The 16,056-nt window shown below is 38.7% G+C and overlaps 1 protein-coding gene across 2 annotated transcripts in view; it reads left to right on the plus strand.

Moving 5' to 3' along the window:
* The window catches only part of man1a1 (mannosidase, alpha, class 1A, member 1), a 188,968-nt gene that overhangs the window by 57,197 nt on the left and 115,715 nt on the right, over positions 1 to 16,056 (plus strand). For both annotated transcript variants that reach the window (XR_009061511.1, XM_057823045.1), the window contains exon 2: positions 9,623 to 9,719. Coding sequence is in view for 1 of the 2 variants with exons in the window: in XM_057823045.1 (XP_057679028.1) it covers positions 9,623 to 9,719 (97 nt within the window). In the remaining variant the exon portion in view is untranslated. The remainder of the gene's footprint in view (positions 1 to 9,622; positions 9,720 to 16,056) is intronic.

Below are 16,056 nucleotides of genomic sequence, written 5' to 3' on the forward strand. Positions count from 1 at the left end.
TACTTAAAATATATATATATATATATATATATATATATATATATATATATATATATATATATATATTAAAAAAAGGCATGGCCGATATTTTTTTGCCGATTCCGATACTTTGAAAATGACGTGATCGGACCCGATCGATCGGGACATCTCTACAAATAATCCTATTCCAATTCCATAATCACTCCAATACAGCCAGTTCTTGCACCATCTCTTCCTCAGAGTTTTGGCCTAAAATTATATTTATAATTTTCATTATTTTTGTGTAATGTTGGCGTATAAGAAACTGGCATGTAGCGTCAGCATTTACCCGTTTTCAACTTTATGGGCTGCAACAACCAGGAACACGAATAACCCAACCAGAAACACGGATCTAGCCAAATCAACTCCACTGACCACTTACACATATTTTAGTGTTTTCGGGAAACAAACACACACACACACAAAAAAAAAAAAAAAATTTGTGGGAGCTCCATGGAAAGAGCCCCGTGCCTGGGCGGAGCTTTCCTGTCTTCCCCTTACTGCCCTCTGGAAGGCTCCGCCTGGCTTGATTGTCGTGGCAACAATTTAGTCAAAGAGATGACTAAGGCAATTATGGCTAACGATTTTTAAGCTAGACCGTCATATTGATGATATTATTTTCTATATTGTCACGCGGATTAACTACCACAGTTTATGCTTATACCATAGGCATAGACTTCTTAATATATTGGCGGGACACGGGGCCGATTAATAGGGGGCCTATCTCTGTCAAAGCTAACCAAGTGGACACACAGACAAATAACTTTTTACGTTGAAAATTCTTGTGAATAAATGCTTAAATCCCTGAATTCTTTCTAGATGTGGATATATAACATTCTCGATTCTTGGTTAAAAGTTAAAAAACGGACAATTAGCATTTATTTTATGTAAATATGTCGAATATGCTGCTAGTCTTAAAGCCACTGTGGCGCCGCCGTAGCACCACAAAGAGCTTTTTACATTGAGAATTCTTGTGAATGAATGCTTATATCCCTGAATTCCTTATAGATATGAACGCAAAACAGTCTCGATTATTGGTTAAAAGCAAAAGAACGGGCAGTTAGCATTTATTTTATGTAAATATGTCAAATGTGCTGTTAGTCTTTAAGCCACTGTGGTGCCGCCTTATCACCACAATGAGTTTTTTTTACATGCTAACTGCCCGTTTTTTGTGTTTTTTTTTTTTTTTGCTTTTAACCAAGAACTAAGACTGTTTTGTGTCCATATCTATAAAGAATTTGGGGATTTATGCATTTATTTACAAGAATTTTCACCGGAAAAGCTCTGTTTACATAAGGCGGCCGCTAGCTACATTTACTAACATTTTAGGATTGTACATCAACATACGTATTTACGTGAAATAAATGCTAACTGCACGTTTTTTTTGCTTTTAACCGAGAATCGATTCTGTTTTAAGTCCATATCTATAAAGAATTCGGGGATGTAAGCATTTATTCACAAGAATTTTCACCAGAAAAGCTCTGTTAACATAAGGCGGCCGCTAGCTACATTTCCTAAAAGACTAGCATCATGGTTCGCAATATTTACGTAAAAGAAATGCTAACTGCACGTTTTCTTTTTGCTTTTAACCGAGAATGGAGAATAGAAGCCTTTTCTTTTGTTTTGTTTTCTTTTCTCTTTTCTTCGGGGATTTAAGCATTTATTCACAGGAATTTTCACCGGAAAAGCTGTTTGCATAAGGCGGCCGCTTACTACGTTTACTTCCAGACTAGCATTGTACTTCGACATATTTACGTAAAATAAATGCTTACTGCGCTTTTTTTTTTTTTTTTATGGCTTCAACCAAGAATCGAGACCGTTTTACATGCGTATCTATAAAGAATTCAGGGATTTAAGCATTTATATTCACAATAATTTTCAACGAAAAAAGCTCTGTCTGCGATTCCACTCAGTTAGCTTTGCCGGCGTCGCTAACAATGCAGGCCCCCTATTTATTGGCCCCGCGCCCTGTGTCCTGTCAATGCATTATGAAGTCTATGATTTATTTTTACCTTACCTATTTTAACCCTGGAGAATCCACGTTTTCCAGGTTTAAAAATTGAAAATATGTGACTCAGAAATATTTATCAAGAGAATATTTAACATTTTTAGTCTTTTATTTAAAAATGTTTAATAAAAAACATGGAATGCATACTGAAAAAGTAGTAGTAAAAATAAAATTGCTTACTGTTCTTTTTAAAATCATTGAATGAATACAAATTAATATAAAAAGTATTAACCGTTTCCCTTTTTATAATTAATTTTAAAATACCAATAATTAAATAAAACAAAAAAATATGTTTGTTGCCAATTGGGCTTACAAAGCGGACTTTCAAAGATTGCAAAGATACTTTAGTTTAGATAATTTGTGGAAAAATACACATTAAAACCTGAAATAGTTTGAAACCAACTTTCAAGAAAACTAAGTATTGGTTTTCTGTACGCGTCAATTTAGCGAGAACAATGTGATCTAAAATGGCCATGTGTCCAAAATCCCAAAATAAACTAAATGGGCTCCTCTGAAATGCAAATTTCTCCTGTCAAGGTAACATTTTATTGTCGGGTGAGCTACATAAAACGCTGCAATTTGATTGTGCCACCTCTCTTTAGTCAGTTCTTTCATTCCGGAATAATGTCTATAATCAGGTTTCTTGTGGCTGCATTTGGGATCTTGCTGTCACACTTGAGATATCCAAGGCTAATTTGTTGACGTGCTCCGTACGAGGTGGCTCGAGGCCTGGAATGATGGAAGCGATCCTGAGGGAGCTCGCCGCTCTCGACCCTCCTCTCGTGTTGAAGGGCTGTAATTAGCAGCTTCGCTAGCTTTAATTAGCGGGTTTAAGATGGAACTGAGGACACCACCGCTGGCTGGCTATGCGACGTGCTGTTTGGGTTTTTAACCCTTGCAGTGCCTTTGGTGATGATGGATGTCCAATCATGTGGCTCTTTTCATCCCTCTGCTGGGAATTATGTTTGTCGGTTCTAGACATCCAATCTATTGAAACTGCAAGGGCTGCAGCGAACGAACATTCATTTAGTCCAAACCTGCTTAAACGCAGAGTTCTAAATACTCCATGCCTCCATTTTTGCAGTCAAAGCCAAAATTATCTAGAGGGCAACGTACACAAATGTCTACTCGGATTACTCTAATGTTGTTGTTGCATCAGCAGACTGCAAGGCAATGCTGCTGAACGCTGCCAACTACTGGACGGGAGTAGAAGTGCAGCCACTGAATTGTTTATTTGCACCAAAAACACTCGTGTAAGGACTTGAATCGATACAAGAATTGTGTGACGTAACATCGCGATGTATCTCAGAATCTATTTTTCAACACCCTTATTTCAAGTAAATATGTAAATGCATGAAAACTATAATACAGTTTTGACTGTGTTTTTCTATTAAAAAAACAAAAAAAAATTTTTTTAAAGATAATTTACTGCTTTTTTCATCATTTTGTATGTAAAAAATACTTGAACTAGTAGTTTAAAAAAGTAGCTAAAAAAAAAAGACAAAAATCTTTTTATTTTTTTATTTTTTTTTTTTTTGACCTTCCAAAAAAACTACAAAATTTGTTACTCAAAAAAGAGGATTTAGACCTTTTTTTTTTTTTTAATAAAAATTTGAAAAATAAAAACGGCTAATATTTGCTATTACCATAATTTTCGGACTATAAGGCACACCTGACTGTAAGCCACCACTGACCAAATTTGACACTGGACTATAAGACACAGCTGTCCTCACTGTATTATGGGATATTTACACCAAAAGATATTTAACTGGTAAAATGCTGTTTGACAGTGGCATCATAAGGCCAAATGAACCACCATTGCTTCAAGAACCTTCATTTGGCCATCAATGCTCCCTTGGGGGAGACGGTCAACCTCTGCTGCCGCCTTCTGTCAACACTATTGTCATCCAACATGCCTCCTAGCATGCATTGCAGCAGTGCAGATGTAAATAACAATCCAAATTCATGTTCTTTGCTAATGATTTCTTCAGTTACTGTTCCAGTTGTTTCATTAATTGCTAGCTATGGTATTTAGCAACAAAATAGTTCAACAAGTAGTTTAAAAAAAAAGTAAAATAATATAAGACCAAAATCTTATTATTATTTTTTTCTATTATTGATCCTACAAAAAAAACTACAATATTTGTTATAATTTACTCAAAAAAAAGGATTTGGACATTTTTTAAAAATAAATTAAAAATTTGATATATAGAAACCGCCACCGACCAAATTTGACACGAAAATGGCATTTGTTCATAGATAAGCCTCACTGGAGTATAAGACGCAGCTGTCCGCTGTATTATGGGATATTTACACCAAAAGATATTTAACCGATAAAACTATGTTTGACAATGACATCATAAGAAGAAATGAACCACCATGAAGCTTTGAACCAATTGGCTGCAAAGCGTCATTGATTCAAGAAGCTTCATTTGGCCATCAATGCTCTCTTGGGGGAGACAGTCAACCTCTGCTGCCACCTGCTGTCAACACTATTGTCATCCAACATGCCTCCTAGCATGCATTGCAGCAGTACAGATGTAAATAACAATCCGAATTCATGTTCTGTGGTAATTATTTCTTCAGTTACTGTTCCAGTTGGTTCATTAATTGCTAGCTATGGTATTTGGCAACACTTTATTTGACAGTGGCGCCATAAAACTGTCATAAGACCATCATAGTTATGACATGACACTGCCATGAGCATTAATGAATGCTGATGACTGATGTAGTTAGCTGACATAATGGCCCACCAAAGGAAACAATAAGTACACTTTGGTCCGTACCAAAGATGAGTTTGACACCCCTGCTGCACAAGATGGGTGTTAAATCTCATCTCATTCACAGCCATTGATTTAACGGCGCCTCACCGAATGTCAAGCACGCCAACGCGTGAAATCAGAGCCCATTCATCCAGCCTGATGCAATGACATTTGCATGCATGTAAAAATCTCTTCGACAACGTCACCATGCATTTTGATGAGCCTCCATGTCATTTAAATTTATGCGGGTTCAACTAATGAGCCCGTCAAGGTAAAGTGCACAGATAATGAGCACAAACACCCTAGAATTCCTTTTTTTACATTTAAGATGAGCATTTTTCGATCTTTTCATGTAATCAGACTTCTTATCCCTCGTTCAGATTGTTTGTAAGGCTGCAGCTATCGAATATTTTAGTAATCGAGTATTCGACTGAAAATTCTATCGATTAATCGAGTAATCGGACAAAACATTTTTATTAGGTAAGGAGCAATTATAAATATAATAGGGCTGTAAAACGATTAAAAAATTTAAACGAGTTAATCACAGCTTAAAAGTTACAATTAATCGCAATTCAAACCATCTATAAAATATGCCATATTTTTCTGGAAATTATTGTTGGAATGGAAAGATAAGACACAAGACGGATATATACATTCAACAGACTGTACATAAGTACTGTATTTGTTTATTATAACAATAAATCAACAAGATGGCATTAACATTATTAACATTCTATTAAAGCGATCCATGGATAGAAAGACTTGTAGTTCTTAAAAGATAAATGTTAGTACAAGTTATGGATATTTTATATTAAAACCCCTCTTAATGTTTAGGTTTTAATAAAATTTGTAAAATTTTCCAAACAAAAAACAAACTAGTAGCTCGCCATTGTTGATGTCAATAATTACACAATGCTCATGGTGCTGTAACCCATAAAATCAGTTGCACCCAAGCGCCAGCAGAGGGTGACAAAACACCAAAAAACACAAGTAACAAGTGGATATGACACTGTGCTGTCATTTTAATCTGTTTGAGCGGGGCATGTGCGTTAAATGCTTAAAATATTTTAACGTGATTAATTTTAAAAATTAATTACCGCCCGTTAACGCGATAATTTTGACAGCCCTAAAATATACATGTGAAAACAAGACATTTCAGCTAATATTGAACCATTTTCAGTCGATCAATGTCTTTATTTCTGATGTACATTGTTGAAAACAGCCAACAATTGCATCTCAGAAGTGACTAGAAAACAAAAAACAAACTTTTTTACTGTTTTCACTCAAAAACTAAATCCTATGAAAAAAATCTTATTTCTTACCTAAAAATTTCATTATGCATGATAACACACTTGGGCTGCAGCTATCGATTATTTTAGTAGTCGATTAATCAATTAACCAGTTAATGTAATCGGATAAACATGAAAAAATGTAAATACCTGAGCTGGGCCTCAAACGGTGTAAAAGAATAAATAAATAAGGATCTACATATGTACAACAAAAGAACAATTGGCTAACTTACCAAGCAAATGTCCACTAGCTTAAATGCTATAAAATATAAATTTTTTTTTTTTTTTTTTTTTTTTTTACAATGCTCTTAAATGGTTCAGACACATATTCCCACAAAAATTGGCTAAATAAACCTTAAAACTAAATTACGAATCCATTAAAAAACAGCTCAAACAAAATCCTAGCTTATGTTGGTCTTAACAGGGAGCAGCTGGATTTGGCCATGTAAAATGAGGCAGACTAGAGGGCAGTGTATCCACCCAAATCAATAAAACTAAATGCAAACACTTTCAAAAACAAACCATTACAACGCCACTTTAATCAAACGAATACTCGAGCAGCAAAATTTAATTCAAATCTTTTTTTTCTAATCAAATACTCGAGTTAATCGATTAATCGTTGCAGCACTAGTTTGTTATCTTTATTAATATTAACTCATCGGCTGCCATTGATTGCGATAGATAAACCAAATCTGCTCTAAAGTAATCAGTTTTTACATTGACGACATAATAACTTTGACATTTTACCACTTACAACAATGAAAGTAAGAAAACTACATGTCCAATTCGTTTGAACTCTCCCAGTCCCGCAGAGAGTATCTATTGGAGGTCTAGCGCCATCAATGGCAGTGAATGAGTTAGCACGAGTTACCGTTTTTAAGCTTAATTTACCTTGAAATTGCATTCTGAGCGTTTGACTTCCACAGTTACAAACACGGTGATTTTCTAGTGGTCACTTTGTAGCTTCATGAAATCAGAAGTGTGGATCGCGAGCGTGTCATCTAGCGATATTATTGTCGGCGAAGCTCTCCTGAGCGCCCTCTTATCTTTGCTCGCGCAGCCACCGTGTGACAGGTGAGGAGTTAGCCGAGCTGAAAATGAGATTTTCTAAGCTGCTTTGGCGGCCTGACTGACTGGCTCACTCATTCACCGACTGATTCACTGCCTGAGCAGGTGTCTGTCCGATAGAAGGACCCGCGGGTCCGACCGGTGTCTCGCTCTGGCCACTTCATGAATAGCTACTGTAACAGGTTGTCTGCGACCAGAGTGGGAAGATGGGGAGGAAGTGGGATTAGCTAGCGAGAATAGTTGATTCGCCTTGAATTGTATAGTTTTTAGCTGGGAATGACGGGACGAAAATTATGGCCGGGTGGAATGCATTTGTAATCATATGAATGGTAAAAAGTTAGTCTTTTATTGTCGTGGAATAGAATCTGAATTTAGAGACGGTTCGTACAGTGAGGCAAAACAGTATTTAGTCAACCACTAATTGTGCAAGTTCTCCTACTTGAAAAGATTAGAGAGGCCTGTAATTGTCAACATGGGTAAACCTCAACCAGGAGAGACAGAATGTGGGGGAAAAAACAGAGAATCACATTTATTTACAAATTAGAGTGGAAAATAAGTATTTGGTCACCTACAAACAAGCAAGATTTCTGGCTGTCAAAGAGGTCTAACTTCTTCTAACGAGGCTCCACTCGTTACCTGTATTAATGGCAACTGTTTTAACTCATTATCGGTATAAAAGCCACCTGTCCACAACCTCAGTCAGTCACACTCCAAACTCCACTATGGCCAAGACTAAAGAACTGTCGAAGGACACCAGAGATAAAATTGTAGACCTGCACTAGGCTGGGAAGACTGAATCTGCAGTAGGTAAAACGCTTGGTGTAAAGAAATCAACTGTGGGAGCAATTATTAGAAAATGGAAAACATACAAGACCACTGATAATCTCCCTCGATCTGGGGCTCCATGCAAGATCTCACCCCGTGCCGTCAAAATGATAACAAGAACGGTGAGCAAAAATCCCAGATCCACACGGGGGGACATAGTGAATGACCTAAAGAGAGCTGGGACCACGGTAACAAAGGCTACTATATGTAACACAATGCGCTGCCAGGGACTCAAATTCTGCACTGCCAGACGTGTCCCCCCGATGAAGCCAGTACACGTCCAGGCCCGTCTGCGGTTCGCTAGAGAGCATTTGGATGATCCAGAAGAGGACTGGGAGAATGTGTTATGGTCAGATGAAACCAAAATAGAACATTTTGGTAGAAACACAGGTTCTCGTGTTTGGTGGAGAAGGAATACTGAATTGCATCCGAAGAACGCCATACCCACTGTGAAGCATGGGGGTGGAAACATCATGCTTTGGGGCTGATTTTTTTGCAAAGGGACCAGGACGACTGATCTGTGTAAAGAAAAGAATGAATGGGGCCATGTATCGAGAGATTTCGAGTGAAAATCTCCTTCCATCAGCAAGGGCATTGAAGATGAGATGTGGCTGGGTCTTTCAGCATGACAATGATCCCACACACACAACCAGGGCTTCGTAAGAAGCATTTCAAGGTCCTGGAGTGGCCTAGCTAGTCTCCAGATTTCAACCCCATAGAAAATCAGTGGAGGGAGTTGAAAGTCCGTGTTGCCCAACGACAGCCCCAAAACATCACTGCTCTAGAGAAGATCTGCATGGAGGAATGGGCCAAAATACCAGCAACAGTGTGTGAAAACTTGTGAAGAGAACAGAAACGTTTGGCCTCCATTATTTCCAACAAAGGGTACATAACAAAGTATTGAGATGAACTTTTAGTATTGACCAAATACTTATTTTCCACCATGATTTGCAAATAAATTCTTTAAAAATAAAACAATGTGATTTTGCTGTTTTTTTCCCCCCACATTCTGTCTCTCATGGTTGAGGTTTACCCATGCTGACAATTACAGGCCTCGCTAATATTTTCAAGTGGGAGAACTTGCACAATTAGTGGTTGACTAAATACTTATTTGCCCCACTGTATTTCCGGTTGACACCATGTGGGGGGCCTGTTGACCGGGGAAAGAAGGGGGGGGGGGGTCAATAAGCTAAGTGATTGGGAGGGGTAGAGTGTACACAAATCAGCTCTGTGATCTAGAACCCACTAATAGTGTGAATCCCTTGTGAGTGTAAGGCCGTTGGTGACCGACCCTACTCCGCCCCACCGCCAATCCCAGCACCGGGACACCCCACCCGAGCGCGCCCAATCACATCCAGCCGCGCGCGATCCCCACACGCGGCTGCTGCGCAGTTGGTAGATGGCAATTGGATTAGACGTCTATCGCCGTCAGTGGCAGACAATGAGTGAATGATCATAATTTTTGCGAAAACTGCAGCAATATGCATATACATGTGCCTGAAAAATATTCCATTCATAACTCGTAACAGAAATGCCACATCAGTCCTCAGTTGACATAAACATGATTAGAATGCATGAAATGTAAGGATTTCTGTATATAGCCTGAGCTCACACCTGGTCCTCTGTCTTCCTTTTTTTCCCCCTCACGACAGATGATGAAACATGCGTGGGACAGCTACCGACTCTATGCCTGGGGTTCCAATGAGCTCCGGCCTGTCTCCAAGCAGGGCCACTCCAGCAATCTGTTTGGTGAGTGCACACAAGCGCACACACCTGCTCACATAGTCAGAATGGATTTGGCGTCGCCGGCACCAACAGCTCTGGCCTTTAGATTAGCGCCAATTGGTCGTCGTTTGGAACCGTCCATCTATCGCTGACGTTAAATGTCAAATTTATCATATATTTATATTTTGAGGGAACAGGTTGGGGTGGTGGCTGTCAATGCTTGTCTTGCTAATGGGCACTGTGTGTGTGTGTGTCTTCTTTGTCAGGATTTCAGCCTGTCATTAAAAGACTGTTAGTCTGTAGAGCTGTGTCTAAGAAATACAGTGGACTAGGCATGTGCCGGAATGAGATTCTGACGGTATGATAACCTTAAGCCAAAATATCACGGTATCACAGTACTGTAGTGCAATTACAGCTGTAAAATGTGTTACTTTGAGATATCTGGGTTAAAATAAATTATTTAAAAAAATCTATTGAACAGGATTTTTAATTTTCAAAACATTAGCAAATTGTTGTCATCCAACATGCCTACTAGCATGCATTGCAGCGTTACAGATGTAAATGACAATCAAAATTCATGTTCTGTGCTAATTATTTCTTCAGTTACCCTTCCAGTTGTTTCATTAATTGCCAGTTATGGTATTTGGCAACACTTTATTTGACAGTGAAGGGAATAGTTACCTTTCTCACACACACCATATAATTGTTTACGTTACTCTAACACACATAATATAATTAATCAGGGAATAATATCATTTCTCATATTTACTGTAGGACTGTACTACTCTAACTACTGGTGCACGATAATTATTGGTCCGATAATTATCGGTCCGATAATAGGAATTATGATGTCATCCCAATAAATCCAATGACACAATTAATAGGACCGATAATACAGTATGAACTGTGCTCGCTGGCTGGGAAATCAGTTGACCATTTGCGGGGCATTGGTGCCACCTGCCGGTCAAAATAATTCGCTGCATCTGTAATTTGGGCCACAAACTCATTCACTTTACACAGTGCTGTGTCTAGCGTTAGCATTGACAATCGTGAATGCTTTCTGTTACTTACGTTTCCGCCTCGGAAATATATGTCTGTCAGTATTTATGTTTACTATAACATATGGATGTGCAATATATGTTTACTTCGGTGGTGAAGGGTCATATGTACAGAACTTCATAAGTTGTTGTGTTATAGAAGCCAGCCAATGCTTAAGGCTAGTAGCTCAAGCTAGTGTGCTATGCTATACATACATAAAATAGTTGTCGTGTAATGTTAGTCCTGTCAGCATGCTTGGTAGGATTTTATACTATGCAGAGAATAAACCTCATACTTTATTGAATATGGGTTCACTCGCTGCCGTTTATATTGATTATTATAAGGCAAGACATTAATCCTTTTTGTTGTACCATATTTTTGTTATGAGGAAGGAGTGATAAACCTTACTATATAATGTTTACAGTGTTAGTTTTAAGTTAGTAAGTTATTGAGAGGCCTTTTGGTTATTGATACTGTAGGCTTGCTGTCCTAACCTGTCTCCCAGGTTAAGAAAGTTGTTTCGTGGACCAAGACCACAACAGTGTCCTGTAGCACCAAATATTTTTATCTGATGACAAAGCACAATACCTGTTGGGTTTATGTTTTAGTGCAGTACTCATTGTTCAGGAAACATATCTTCAATTATATTGACTAATTGATTGTGATTGACTTAAATTACATTTATTTGAAAAAATAAATATTGGCACTTTATTTGAAGGCAAGACTGTTCTTGTCTTTGTTTTGTTCATTATAATAATGTTCATGTCATAATGAAAATTCTGGTGAGATCAAAGACAAATCTATGTTGAATCCACCATTATTATTTTTTTAAACCTCCAGGTGTTCAAAAACTCGGGTGAAAATACATTAAAAAAATTATATATTTATTATCGGTTATCAGTATCGGCTTTGAGGAGCAGGAAGTTATCGGTATCGGGTTCAAAAAATGGATATCGTGCACCCCTAACTCTAACACACCTAATATAAAATAAATAGCACACCATAGTTTAATGAAAAGAAGCAGAATAGATGCACAACACCATCTTATCACAGAAGCCCAACGTGTGCGTCACGAGCACGATTGACGCACCAACTCTTGCAATCAGTTCTCCCGGCCACTCCAAGGACAAAGAGCAGGGCGCTCCGTCCTAAAACAAGTAGCGTCTCGCCCAGCCAGGATAACAAAGTTGATAGCGGGCGCTTGGGACGTCAAGACCAGCGTCGGTCGCTGTGGCAACCACGTCCCATCCACGCAAGAACCTAAACGTCCAAAACCGGCCACAGAGGGATGATCCCGAAACAATACCCAGCCACACCTTCGGCCCGGCCCACTCCACTGCAGCCTTGAAAAACACTGGACACTGAGATAACGGTTCGCACATTTTCTAGGTAGCCTTGTTTTGGATCCAGAATTGTCCCTCCGTCGTCCGTCTGTTTTTACCTTGTTTTTTGACCGTTGTCGACGAATAAATTGTCAACCTGTTCACGGTGAGCCTTCTTCAGACTTTTGGAACATGGAGTCAGTACAAAGGGTTAAAAACGGGAGTGAACACGCGGAATTATCGGCCCTCCTGGTTGACTTACGGCAGCGGTAAGCAGCGGAGCCCCAATTCCGTTCGGCTGTCGCCGTTTCCGTGCTTGGCTGGGGGGGGCGAATTCCTTCAACAGTAGTGCCATAAGACTGTCATAAGACATCATAATTGTGAAATGACACTGCCATGAGCATTAATGAATGCTTATGACAGATGTCATTTTGTGTCATCTGGCAAATGATCTCACATTTGAATGTATGTAAAAGATCCGAGCTGAATACAAATAGAGTTAGTGACATAATTTGCTGGACGACACTTAAATACATCTGTCATAAGCATTAATTAATGCCCATGATAGTGTCATGTCATATTTGTGACGGTCTTATGGCAGTCTTATGACGCCGCTGTCAAGTAAAGTGTTACCTATTAACCCAAATAAATCAACAAATAAACCTCACTGGACTACAAACCGCAGGATTCAAAATGAGGGAAGGCAGTAGCAGTATATAATCTAAAAATTATGGTAGTTTTTGCTTGGTGTCAATTCCGATCATTCATGTCTTTGGTCGCTATTATCCTGGGTGACATGGTTAATGTTCACTTGTAAGCACAAATGATTCTAATGCACTTAGATACAAAATTAGACAACAAGGATGAGCTGAAGGTTGGCACTTGGGAGATTATGTTGATGCTAGATGCCAAAACACTTTGGTCTGCTGGCGGGATGCCGTGGCACTCAGACACACCAGGTGAGAATAGGCTTTTCTGGTGCTCATATGGTGAAAATTTGCGCCCACAATGAGTTATTTTCTCTCGTGACCATGCTTGTATCGTGAAAAATTCGGAAGGTGAGATGCTCGTATCCTGAGCATCTACTGTACTGTTGTTTGGTTGGCTTATCTTTTGGGTCTGTAAAACTGTTGGACTGTCAATGGGATCAATTTGTATGTTGGTCAGTTTGTCCGTCAGCTAGGCAGTATTTTGGTCTGTTAAAAAAAGTCCATTAGTAAGGGTGTAACGGTACATGTATTTGTACTGAACCGTTTCAGTACGTGGTGCTCGGTTCGGAACGGAGGCGTACCAACCAAGTTGATAACGTAATGTAACCCGTACTTTTCGAGGCTGTGAGTCCATCAAGTTACAGTTTCTTTGTGTAGATTATATTTACTTCGTCTTCTCTACTATAATGAGGACCAATACGGTAGGACAGTATAACCAAGAGAAGTCAACGGCGCGACAACGTGGCCGCCGCGAGAACGCAGTGAAATGCGGGCGTCACAGTCAATCAGCCAATGCACACCAGTCGCAGTGCGGCCGCGTGTTAGACGCGGCTCAACACGACGCACGCGAAAAGAACGGAAGAGTTTATTATTTGACGCGAGACGCGACTCTCCTGCGTCAATACTACGACTGGTAGCTAGGATCAGGCAGACCGGAATTCACTCGTGTAAAAATACGGTGGATCCTGTCGATTTTCAAACTAATATGCAATCGTAAACCACTTTTTGAGTCCATCAGATCTCATGAGTGGTAGATCGGGGCACAGTTGATTTGTCTTTGTTGATTTACTGCTGTCTTCTCTGCTATAATAATAACCAACATGGCCCCGTGTTCAATACAAAACCCTCCTACCAAAACAAAACAAGTAGGAACTAATTTTCACATAGGAACTAAACATAAAATATACAATGGAAATGAATACTACATCACATTTGTAAAATGTAAACACATAATAAATAATAGCCCATTTAAATAAAATAAATTGAAATGAGCGAAAACACCTGTAATTAAATAATAAGAATAATACACAGATTCTGCTTACACAATTAAATTGATTAATTTCTGTGTGGGGCTTTAACATGAGAAAATCCACCAATAAAGCTTTTGAAAACCGTTCATAAGAAAAAAAAATGATTCATTGATGCATTTCATTTGTAAAATTCATGTTAAAATCTTTGTCATTGGGATTGCTTTTCTCTTTAGCACAGGACTTCTTTTTTCTTCTTTCTTTCAGAAAGAAAGCTGACCAATACGCGGGCTCTGAAAGGCAAATTGTTGTTGGATTATCTTTAAATACCCGCTACTTTTTGAGCAGAATTCTAGCTTTGTATAGTCTAATGCTCCTGTTGTTGAAAGCACAACGTGTGTAATAAACAACTAGCACATTTATATTTTGCATTTTGTTTTCTTACTGTCCCGAAAATGAACCGAACCGTGACTCCAAAACCGAGGTACGTACCGAACTGAGATTTTTGTGTACCGTTACACCCCTATCCATTAGTCTATTGGTGTTTGGTCTTCTGAAAAATAAATACTGTTGTTCAATTGGTAGGTTTAATGTTGGTCCGTCTCTCAGTTGTTAGAAAAAAAGACTTAATCTGTTGGGTTTTGTCACTTTTGTTGAACTGCCAGTCTTGTCATTTAGTCAGTTGGTTGATTTGTTTGTCAATCTTTCGGTTTCTTTAAAAAATAAAAATCAAAAGAAAAAAAAGAAAAGAAAAGACCAACAGTTGGTCCGATATTTTGTCTGTGTGTTGAAATAGATACTGCTTTTCAGTTGGACGTTGGTCTGTCGGTCAGTCTTTGTCAGCTGCAAGCCCTCCCAGTTTAGTCTGTCGAACTGGACGGTCGTTCTGTTTAGCTAGGTGGTGTTTTGGTCTGTCAGTTACTCGTTTTTTCTGTTTGACTAGTTGTTGTTTGTCATTATGTTGGTCTTAGGTTTGTCTAAAAAGGGTTTGTCTTTATGTCCATCTCTATCAAACTGTTTTTTGTTGTTGTCTGTCTGTCAAAAACCAAATCTATCACTTGTCATATTAGTCCATTTAAAAAGGACATTTGGCCTATATTTGACCTTTGTTGTTAACACTTGTTTCCCAATCCTTGTGTACTTCATGAACATTTCTGGACTAACCACAGTACACACAAAGTTGTCCTCTTCCTCCTCAAATACTGTTTACACCTGCTATTAATATTGTTCTTTAAAGTGTCAGAGTTTGTTCTAAGCACTTGATGCGAGTGTCCTCGTCGTCGGAGGTCTGATTGCGCTTTTCATCTGCCGTTTAAACTCCTCTTACGGCTGCGTGCGGCATTTTGTGGCTTGTCAGCAGGCTTCTATAAATACTCTTTGAACACACTCGACACGCCACAAATGAGGCACAACTGTCTCCGGGGATGCTGTGTTATGGATTATTGTCAGCGTGTATGGTTTATAGTAGCAGTGCCACAATATCAAGGTAGAATAAGCTACAAAAAAATAGGATAAAAAAGATGAATTACATATGTTTCAGTGCTATTGACGGCGATAGACGTCCAATCCATTTACACTGGGAGGTCTGGCAGTGAATGTTCTTTTAGTTCCTTCAACAGATGCTTGTTGGTCATCAACACACCGTAGAGCTAAAGTTCAGACATAAAATAAGAAAATACATCTATATTAAACATTGTAAAACATTAGCATTGCTACATTGAGGCTAATAGACAAAGAAAATGTACGCACCACGATAGCTTGCTATATAACATTGGCAGTCTTCTCCGAAACACAAACTTGTAGTTAAAAGGTGACACTTCAAACATGAAAACTCGCTGGTTTACAGCATTTGCAAACGAAGCAAAAAATAGAAAAATTAAGAATGGACACGACATACATGACGAAAAAGACAAGTGCACTTTTTTTTACCGAGTGTAAAGCTTACAGTTAGCGGCTTAGCAAACTTACTTCCGGTGAACATTTCAAAGTAAAATTACGTCATAAAGATGGCTGGAGTTACTCTAACATACTTCCGATTCACCAC

This window comes from Corythoichthys intestinalis, chromosome 19 (assembly GCF_030265065.1).
Source record: "Corythoichthys intestinalis isolate RoL2023-P3 chromosome 19, ASM3026506v1, whole genome shotgun sequence".
Taxonomy (NCBI): domain Eukaryota; kingdom Metazoa; phylum Chordata; class Actinopteri; order Syngnathiformes; family Syngnathidae; genus Corythoichthys; species Corythoichthys intestinalis.